The sequence below is a fragment of the Telmatherina bonti genome, assembly GCF_933228915.1.
Source record: "Telmatherina bonti genome assembly, chromosome: 20".
Taxonomy (NCBI): domain Eukaryota; kingdom Metazoa; phylum Chordata; class Actinopteri; order Atheriniformes; family Telmatherinidae; genus Telmatherina; species Telmatherina bonti.
In genome coordinates, this window is record NC_136618.1 from 23058971 (window position 1) to 23070122 (window position 11152).

An 11152-nucleotide genomic window follows, 5' to 3' on the forward strand; every position below is an offset into this window, starting at 1 on the left:
TAGCACATAAAGGTAGACTGCCCAGAGCAAAATCCTACGCTGCCACAGATAAAGTTTAAACTAGGCCAAGATAAACTTATTTCTTCCACCTCAAGAGCGAGACAAAAAATTCTCTGTTTACTGAGTATGAAGCTTTTGTACATTTATAACAAGTTTAAATGTTAATTCTTGGAAAGAGCAGATTTCATTGTTTAATCCATCCAACCGTCTTAATTTCTTTAAGTAATCTTCAGGAACAGTTTTCCAGGCTTCTTCACAAACAATTTAAAGCAGATGATCCATCACACCTGCCGTTATTGATATTCAGTCCCATTCTTGCATCATTGGCAAATCTCAGTCTTTTCTCTTTGTTTCTTCGAAAATGGCTTCTTGAGAGCCAGTCTTCCATTTCTGCCTCAAAAGAACTATAGATGGATCAGCTGAGGTTCAGACGCAATGCTCAGGTTTGGATTTTTTTTCCCTCAAGATCTTTGGAAGTTCCCTATCTATAGATGGATGGCTTTTATGCTTCACTCTGCTTGTCCTCCACTCATCCAGTTTATTAATAAGCTAAAGAAAAGGGAGCAAACGATGGGTTTTGTGCAAGGCTGCATGAAGTGTCAATTTAAAAAACAGAAAAATTAGCAGAGATGTTAAAGTGTGGGCCCAACACTGGTTAATACAGTACAAGAACTGGCCAGAATGAGCCAATGTCCAAAGAAATCTCTTGCAAAACTAGAGAACTATTGTCTGTGACCGCTTTAAAAGATTACAAGTAAACCAAGAATTTTATAAGCTAAATATGAAGACATGTGGACAGGAATCTACCTCCACAGTAATATTTGGGAGTGTCAGAGAGTGAAAGATGATAAACAGTTTGTTTCTACATTAAATCTTAAGAATAAAGGTTTCAGTGTTCCACTTTCCCCCGAATTTTCACAAAGTCAAACAGCTTTTTCTGACAAGCTAAAATAAAAGATGAACAAAAAAATTTTTTAAAAAAAACCTCCAACAGCGTAAAGGAAGCAATAATCAACATAAAGAGTCAGCATGAAGAGTCCTGACAGTCCTGCCTGTCCAAATCAGAATATCTAGCAGTGCATTATTTCACTTTTTTATAGTCAATCATGAACTACTCTTTAAAGTATGCAGGTTATTTTTTTCTCCCACCAGTGACAATTCCCTGAGCTCTGTCCAAAAGCTCCCTCCCTGTTTATTGAATGCAGATTCAACCTTCGTGATATTTTAGTGCAGTGCAGCTCGACACTCATCAGCAACCAGTTTCTGGGATTTTTTTCTCTTTTAAACAGCGATCTGAAAACAAATCTGGTGGAAATTATGAGCTCTGCAATATTGTGTCACCTTGATCCTTCAAAGTACCAAAGACGATTAAAGCGATGAAGCAGTGAAAGGTCACTGAGATCATTTCTGCTCAAATATTTGGATAAAATGACCATTATCTGTCTTTGAAGCGAAGAGAGAACTTTTTTCTTGCTCTTAAAGGTGGAATATGTAAGATTTTCAATATTAAAAAAAAAAAGAACTAAAAAAGAACTACAATCATAATTTTTTAAACATGTAGGTTCCAGTCTGTCCATATTTGATGTGTTATTAAATTACAAGTTTAATTAATGACAAAGACCCTTCTTAAATGTTTGCCTACCAGTAAAAAGTGCTTTTTGTCATTTGTCATTAATTAAACTTGTAATTTAATAACGCATCAAATATGAACAGACTGGAACCTAAATGTTCAAAAAACTTTCTAATTATGATTGTAGTTATTTTATTAGTTAATTTATTTTGAAGATGTTGAAAATCTTACATACCCCACCTTTAAGGCCCACAAAAACAAAATCATGTGATTTTGTTCTTGCGGACGAGATTGAAGACAGTTCTCAACACATCGGGCTGGCAGAACTTTATTCTTGTGGGGCTCTGAGAAGTATCGTGTGATTGGATGGACATTTGAGGTAGGTGTGGCTAACACGGAAAAGCATGAAGCGGAGAGTTGCCACTTCTGCATTTTCGCTGATGCAGGTAAAACCGATTTTGATAAGACTGTTAAGTAAGGTGGTGAGAAAGCATGAAAACTTTTAGATGTGATGTTAAAGCACATAAAAGCAGACATCACTGCCTGCAGTGATCTCTGCCCCGTTGCAGACGAAGGTTCTCGCAGTGTGTCAATATACCGGACAAAAAAATGACTTTTTCTTGATCTTGAGGCCTGAAGAGCAAGGCCAAAGTTCTCGCTTCTTGTGGAGCATGTAACAACCTTTCAAACTTAAGCTTTCTATGGATCACCAAGGGTGGTTAGGTACACTGCATAATCACTGCATTTAAAATTCACATTATATTGTATTGTCTGTCTTTGTACCCTTCATGTGGATAAGTTGCATTATGTTCCTATTTTTAAAAGAATTTTAAGTTACAACATTTTGCAGTCCAGTGTGGATTCAGCTAGCCTGTTTTGGTCTCAGTTTCCCTAACTTTTTACATTTTATTTCAATAAATAATAGCAAAAAAAAAAAAAAGCCTTAAATATGCAGCTTTTATGTTTGTGCAGAATAATGTTTGTCTTATTAAGCATCTCTTTCTTTGGTTCCAACAAAAGGGGAGGTTTTGGTTTAAAGACAAGCTTCAACCATAATATAAATAATATCATTACGTCCAGTGTTTCTAAACCGTCATGATGTGTCAATGCTTCTTTCAAAAGCAGCATCAACACAGTGGATCAAACCTGTTGTGTCAGAGACGTGGTGCTCCGCTCACACCTGGCTCTTTTTTTTTTTTTTTTTATAAGAACTCCCAGGTTTCTGCTGCAAAACACAGTGATTGGTTGTTTAGAGATTCTGGTCCAGCCAGTGGATGTAGTTGTTCATACTCCTCCATCCTACATTCGACATCATCGGTGGGTATGCAAACACCATGCAGCCATGGAAACCGTCTTCATAGTGGTCACTGGTCACTGCGACACCGGCATCCTGCAAGCGTTTGACGTACATCAGCCCATCATCCCTCAGTACGTCATACTCGCAAGTCATTACATATGCTTTAGGCGTCTGACCCAGAGTCCCCTGATCTGCCAGGAGCGGTGCCGCCCTCGCATCTATCAACGCCGGTACCTTAGCCACCACGCCTGGTGATCCTGTATCCTTAAAAACAGGCTGGAAGTGTTTCCTGCGCTTAGCTGGCAGCAAAGCAGTCCAGTTCAGCTTGTAGCGGGTAGTAGCGCTAATTCCTAGCTGGTCCAGAGAACTGTGGTTGTTTGCCAGCAGGATGGGCTCCAGAGACAGGTCGGCACCCAGGTACTGCAGCCAGTAACGAGCCATGACGGGCCTGTAGAGGATGGGTACAGCCTGGTTCTGCTGATAGGATGGGGTGTAGAAGTCAAGTGCCTGAAGCACGGGGTAGATCAACGCCTGGGCCTTGAACTTCACCTTCAGAGTTTTATCTGAACCCAGCTGTGGACACAGTGGAGTATCAGATTAAGATTTACCTGGAAGAGTCTGAAAACCCTAAATTGAAACAACACATGACTTTTCATTAAACGTAGTAACAAGAAAAAGTCTAAGAAAGATAAAAGCACAAGCACTCAAAGAGGATTGATGGAGAATGTGCACAGTCATCAACACACAGACTTGTTTAGAGTAATTGCCATTTTGGGAGAACCTGTGGTTTGTTTGCACCGGTTCAGCAGTGGTTCTTATAAATCTCTGCATTATTACATCTTATCTTTTTTTTCCCTCCAAGCTGTCTACTCGGCAGCAGCAGTGTCAGGATCAGTGCACAAAAGGGAAATGAGGCAGGAGATTTTCATGCTTCGCTTTCACATTGGGTTAGAACAGTGAGGTGAACTTCTGCAGAACCTTTTCCAGGTGATGTGGTTTTGCCCAACCGAGGTTTAGATATAAAGAACAGTTTGGGTTTTATGTGCACAGAAGATGGAAACAGAATTATGTACCGTTCTGTACCTCATCATCTGATGGGAAACTCCAACTTATGGAAGATGTTGACATTTTCATATTGGTGACTCTCTGTGGCTTCGGTTGAGGCAATAATGTGCTTAAATGGCAAGGCGCCGTGGAGCACCATTTAGCTTTCTGCATTCAACTAGTGCACCACTAGATAGGAGTAATTTTCACACACTGGGGGTTTAATAAACATATAAATACCATGTAATGATAAGTGTGGAGCTAGACGCCGCTGGTTCAAAGGGTCCGATAAAAAAGTAAGAAAAAAAAAGCAATAAAATGATCCCTGTTTTATTTGTTTTATTTTGCTAAAAATGACTGATTATCTTTGTGCATTTATTATTTTTCTTTGTCTTTGGTTTATCCAGAATCTGATTCTGGATTTATCCAGAATGCAGAATCTGAACATGTAACCACTTTATACAAACTAGTTCAACTGGTTGAACTAAAGACACTGGTTTGTATTCTGCAGGGTGAACCAGTCCCCAACCAGCACACTAGTGCATTTACTGTCTCTTACAATGAACTAAGTAGCAACCACACAGCTGATATACCACCATGTTGGGGAGACTTCTTGAAAAAACCTCCCTTTATTAATTTAAAAGATAAAGAATTTTTAAGAATTTTATTCATTTAAATATGCAGAACAAAACTGAATTGAACATATGCTGCTCTGACATGTTTGCTTACCTCCTGTGCCACAGCAGCGGCCAGGTTTCCCCCAGTGCTGTCTCCTGATACACAAACTCTCTCTGGATCGATGCTGTAGCGTTGTAAAATTTCAGGGGACAGGAAGGCCCGTGATGCTGCTAAAGCGTCATGGTACTGGTCTGGAAACACTGCCTCTGGAGCAAGCCGGTAACTATAGCCACAAAAAATAAAAGCAATATAAGCATCAATAAATCACTGCATGTTAAAGTGATACGATAAATGATACCATAAGATCACTTTTCTGAATTTTCTCATCCATATTTGAGCTTCTGGAGAAGAATAATTATTTTTAGATTAAATCAGTTTTTTTGTGATCGACAAACACTCACTCGACAGACAATATGACAGCGTCCAGATCCTCTGCCATTTTTCGACACAGAAGATCGTAGGAGCGCATTCCTGTGAAGGATGAAAACTCTGTGACTGGAACTGACAACAACATGCTGCTCTGCAAAACCTCTGTGAAATAGTGCTTAAACCATGCACAAAGTGCATTAAATTTATTGTAAATTTGCAACCAATCAAAATAATTAGTTAACTCTAGACAGGTCGTCAGCACAAGCTCAAAATAAAGATGACTTTCGGAATCCAAATTCTTTTGGACTTATGTAAAAATATGTGTAAAATAAACTTGAGCTATAACTTTTTGTAAAAATACAAAAAACTTTGTTTGATACGGTAAAAGTGTTTATGGTCAGCTCAAACTTTATACATTTATATTATTACAGTATAACATAAGAATCACATCAATTGTTGAAAGGGGGACATTAAAAATAAAATAAAAATCATATAAAATACTACCTAGTGAGTCTCAAAAATGTTAATTCTTCCCTTCCTTTTCAACCTGCCTGTAAATGTCTGGGAGGAAAGCAGCTGCTGGACGTTCGGAGAGAAATGTTCCACAATTTCCATGTTGTAGTGTAGATAGGTGTGTCTGGATAAGCCAGCATCAGTTAGCAAATTAGTAAATTTCACAAGTAACTAAAGTACACATACACAAACAGCACAACAGATTCAAAATCTGCAGTTATTATTCAATTAATCAAGAGTTAAATCAGAACATTATTTGATAATAAGGTAACTTGAGATTAATTACAGATTTTTATATTTATATATATATATACACACGTTTCTCATTCATAGTTTGTCCCTCACAATATTTACACCTATCGGTTTCTTTTATTTGTTTTGTCATATTCTTGTACGATTGCAATCTGTAACTGTCACTTTTTTTTTCCATTTCTGTATACTTTATTGTTGTGGTTGGTCTTTTATTAAATTCATCCATTAAAAAAGCCACTTGTGTCTGTCGATACCTGGATGAATTATACAATCTATCTATACTTCTTATGTTTAACTGTTTTTTTTCCTACTTGTTTATTTTGCTGTTGAGGCGCATTTAGTTTAATTACATGATGCTAGTATTTATGTCCCCCTGCCTCTTGCTTTCCCATCTACCTTCTCTGCATATTTGTTTCTGGTAGAATAATGTTTTTATAGAAGCAGAAACACTGTAAAGTTATCAATAAGAAAAATTGTGACTCAATGTAAGAGATCACTTAAGTATTTTTGTTTGAAAAATCAATTTCAACACTCACGTCCACTGCAAAGTGCCCAGCCTCCGCCATGGAAATACAGTACTCCTCTTTTCAACTTCTTCCCACCCTTTGGTTGAAACACTCGGGTGGGCACACCTCCTAGTGGGGAGTCTGTTACATGCACGGCAGAGCAGGAGTGAGCTTCCACCACCTCTACCCAGGACACAATTTTGTTCAGCAGGTGGACACGATGACACACGCCCAACATGTGAACCACATCACTCTGGAAACACAAGCATCTTTATTCACATTTAGTTCTGCTTTTAATGAAAAGTGACAAGTTTGCTGCAAAATTCTACATAGACTGGTTCAGCAGCTTCATGTGTAACTTTCATCATTACAAAGCCCAACCTAAACCTGCTTCTTCTCATTAGCTTATTTAGAAGAAAACAGCAATAACAAAGAAACACCTTGCAGCACTGGAAACACAGCACAAGGTGTGGCAGCATATTTATCCACACCCATACATGACATTAGCAGTTAGCATTACACAAGAGTTGCAGCCCTCTCATGTGCACTTCTATAAACGCTCCACAGGTTGAAGGCCACTGGAGGCAGGATCAAAACCATTCTATAAGTTATTCTAGTCACTTGTGGAGCTCCTTTTGGTTCTGAGGAGCTGAATTAAAGTTTAATAAAGAGAAACAGTGGTGCCTGAAAGACAGGAAAGGTATGCAGTAAAGTGTGATACAGTACCTTGCAAAAGTATTGATCTTTTTATATTTTGTTTCCACTTAGCTGGACTTTGTTGTAATCTTTTAAACTGGTCTTCGGGATAAATTCTCCCATCTCTGTCTCTCTGTCTACTTGTTCATTTTGCTTGTAATTGACCACTTTAAAATAAATAAATGCATTTTCTATTCTGTTTGTTTCTTTGTTAAAATACTTAACACTGACATATAAATAACTCAAACATGATAAAGTACCGGTACCCAACTAAAGGAGATGAACCAGTGTTGCTTCTGCATAAAATAGACCACGTAGCAAAGAATCTATTTTAAGTTGAATCTTTATTAATTTTTTTAATAGAGGCCTATCACAGACACGTTATATGTTTGTTGTATGTATCTGTGAAACATAACAAAACAGCTAAATCTGAAAGAGAAAATAGTACTGAGATTAACAAAGAGCTATTATATGAAAAGACGGCATATTCCATGGTGTACAGTGTGTCCTTCAAATATGTTAGAAAGCTGGAAAAGTACAGGACAAAAGTGTCAGGCCTAAAAATGATACAAGTGATAAACAGTATCTAAATGAGATCTTCTGAAGATGTAAGAACAAATCCAGCAAAGACATGACACAGGACCTGAGAGCTCCATCTGGATCTCCAGTTGGCTTATGTACTGTTGTCCAAAGCCTCACCAGAAATAGTCTCTATTGAACAGTGTCTGTGAAAAAAGCCTTTTTTTTTTTTTTTTTTTTTTTTTTTTTTTTTTAGGGAAAAAGCTGGGGCGTGCCAAAAAAAAAAAAACAAAAAAAAAAAACCGGGTCTCGAAATCAGTGGCAACGGGTGTGATGGAGAGATGAAGAATGGGACAAATGAGACAAAAGGCAGCCAACATCTAACAAAGAGCTTTATAACGTGCTTTAAAAAGTATGGAGAAATATTTAGAAATTAAATAAATTCTAATTTACTAGCAAACCTAAAAGAATTCCAAAAAAACGCATGTGGGTGCAGGCGTTGTTGATTAATTAAGGTGCTCAGACCAAATACTATCTTTGAAGTTAATTAGAATGGTCTAAAACACTAAAGTTATATACATTTTTAGTTTATTCAGTCTTTCCCTTCGTGAAAATTAGTTGCATAGGCAAATTTTTATTTTGTACAAATAAGTTCAGAACATGAAATGCTTTATTTTAAATTAAATACCATTTTAATATACTGTTGTTGTTATTGTTCCATTTTACTCTACTTTGTGCAGCACTTTAACCCAGTTTTACTGTTTTATTGTTATTCTAAAGGGGAAATTATATGAGGTAAAAAAAAAAAATAAAAAAAAAGATTGATCTTAAACTGATTATCAGAACCACAATACTATTAAATGTGCTTAATATATAATACTGACTTGATTTAAAAGAAAAAGAAAAATCAAAGTACCCACCAGTTTACACAGCTGCAGCTGAAACTGTATTTTGATCATTTAGATAACTTGTGACTGCATTTCACTCTGTTAATTAATTTATTCCAAAACAAATAATCAACTGTCCCTGCATTTCTCAACCCCTGTGGCATTTTAGTTTTCTACCTTGTCTGCACCAACACCAGCCCACAAAATTTGTCCCTGCATCTCCAGGGATGCTTTAGGCTAAGTAAAGGTTGAGCAAATAAATGACTGTAACAATCAATATCTAATTAAAAAAAAAACCAAAAAAAAAAAAAACCTCCACATTAAACACCTAAGTAAATCCGATTTTATCATAATAAATGAGCAGTGTTAATGAAAAAATAAAACATCCAATGGGATATTTACTTTAAATGGGGGACTTTTAAGAAGTTTTTTTTCCATAGTAGTACAGGGTTTATTTCAATACAGAAATTGTAAAGCCACTACTTTTACTATTGTACAAGTAAATAACGTGAACGCTTTCTCCAACACAGAGTTTCATAGCCTGTTACAGTAGTAATTTAACAGGCTTAAACAGTAAATTGCATGGAGTCGCACAGCGTATGTTATTGTTATCTGTAAAATGTTTATTAAACTACTACCATCTGTCCTTCGCATATCTGGCAGCTCTGTGTCATATAAACCGGTCAGTGCATCTCTGAACTCTCACCGCTTTCATGAAGCTTCGGAAAAGCGCGTCCAGTAGCATTAGTTTCCACGGCTCGCTCACGCCGCTGGGTAGCGGGAGGTAGACGTAATAGGCGGCCGCCGACAGCAGGACAGCTCCGGCCAAACGAAGCCTCATTGTCGCTGACTGTAACTGCCAGGAGGGTCATACGGTGATATCGTCGTTAGGTTCAGAGCAGGTCGGTTGCTCCAGTAGGGGACCGACGAAACGCAGAGGAATGACCTTGATTTCAGAATAAAGCTGCTAAATGACAGTTTTATTGATTTTCTGTTAGGAGGTGGAAATTACTTTGATTTTATTGTGAAAGTTTTCTTTAGGAAGTCGTTCACAGCTTGCGTAATGTCGGTGCTCATGGGAAATGCAGTTCTGTCATGTTCAACGCTCACAAATGACAAACACTTTGATAGAAAACTTAAAAAGAGGATTCAAAAATCCATTAGGTGAATTGCTGTGTATAAAAAAATAATTTATTGTTTAACAAAAACCCTAAATATATTTTAATGAACTATTTAAATATTTTCATTATTATTGGTGTTCAGTGTTGTCCACTGAAAATAGTTACAAAATCAACATATGACAATACAACAGGTTAAATACAATTCTAAGCCTCTTTACATGATCATAAAAATCCAATTATTTTGAGCAATAACAATTTTAATATTCAGATGTTATGTTTAGGTGCACTGCAAAAATGTGATAATAGAAACCCCATGGTGTTTATTTTTCAGTGTTTTCAGAATTTCTTTTTTCAAACTACTATTGAAGTGACATAGAATTTAAACTTCCTGTTATTTTTTTTTCTTTCTTTTTTTTTTTTTTTTTTTAAACTTTTAACAAGCACAGATACAAAGTAATTGGGCTCTGCTGGTAGTGTATCAGAGTAACACCAACAGTGCACTTGCTTGAAATGTCATATAAGTGTGTTTTTGTCATGGCTGCCTAATATGTTTTGCATTAGTTTGAGGCGTCTTTTGTGTAGGTCCTGGGAAATAATGTTAGCAAGCTGCAATATGTGAGGAACCATATTTGATCTACTTTAGTATCTTTTCTCATTGCACATCTATGAGGCTGATGAAATATTAATATTAATTAATATTATTAATATATATATTAATATTAATGATTAAATTTTTACAGTTTTGTCATTTATAAAGGGTTTTTGATGATTTGCTTGGATTTTATTCAAAATTCAGAAAGTAGGTTCTTCTTGCTTCAAGGTTGAGCGGGGATGGTAGAGAAAATAGTAGCAAGGGGTCAGTTTGAGGGTTTGAAAATATAGTTTTTTTGGGTTTTTTTTTTATTATTCTTTGTTTATTCTGAAGTTTCCTGCTTCACCATGTAAAATAAAATTGTGCTGTTCTAATTTTGAAGAGGTTCTGACATTCTGGTAATTATCAGCAATCACTGTACAACTAACATAATCATACAACTCTTTTTTTTCACAAAAAGAAAATAAAACAAATAACTGACAGCTCACTGCCAGATTTTTATGGTTCAGAAAAAGCAATGAGCTTCTTTTGTTCTCTAATTACCACACCTGTTTTAATTACACAGCTGTGTTCAGACCCTTTTTTGAACAAGGGAAGCTGATAAAGGTGCCGGAGTAACTGTTTTTTCCTAAGGTTGATGTTTGGTATTTACCGTTGCTGAATCATGGGGTTTCTTTTAAGGCAAGTTTAACATTTAAAGATTTATTTCTCTCATTTAATAATAGTGCAGCTGCAGACAAGGGTAATAAAAATGTATCAACTAGATACAAAAAATTTGCCTTCTTAATGACTTTTTTATATAACAAGTTTTCTTAAATTTTATATTTAAATGTCATATATATATATATATAAATTTTCATTTTTACTCAAAATGACATATCAAACTCTAGTAATCTGTCTTGGTTTTAGTTATCCATATGGATATTTGAATATTTGACTAATGAAAGACATAGAAGAACAGCAGTGACAAATCAGGTTTAATTGCTCCTTAAACGCTCCTATACACATACCAGCCCCCACCTCATTCCTTACAGGAGAAAATGCTTTTTTTGCCAATTTATTATAAAATACAATGAAGTGAGATATAAACACACCCATCCGTACAATA

The 11152-nt window shown here is 36.2% G+C and overlaps 1 protein-coding gene across 1 annotated transcript; it reads right to left on the bottom strand.

Moving 5' to 3' along the window:
• Positions 1 to 2819: 2819 nt before the first annotated feature.
• LOC306771073 (neutral cholesterol ester hydrolase 1-like) lies at positions 2820 to 9172 on the bottom strand (the record flags this gene model as incomplete). Its single annotated transcript, XM_079260124.1, has 5 exons — positions 2820 to 3440; positions 4641 to 4812; positions 4991 to 5060; positions 6260 to 6482; positions 9038 to 9172. 5 exons carry the CDS (start codon positions 9170 to 9172, stop codon positions 2820 to 2822), a joined length of 1221 nt encoding a protein of 406 aa, XP_079116250.1.
• Positions 9173 to 11152: the final 1980 nt, after the last annotated feature.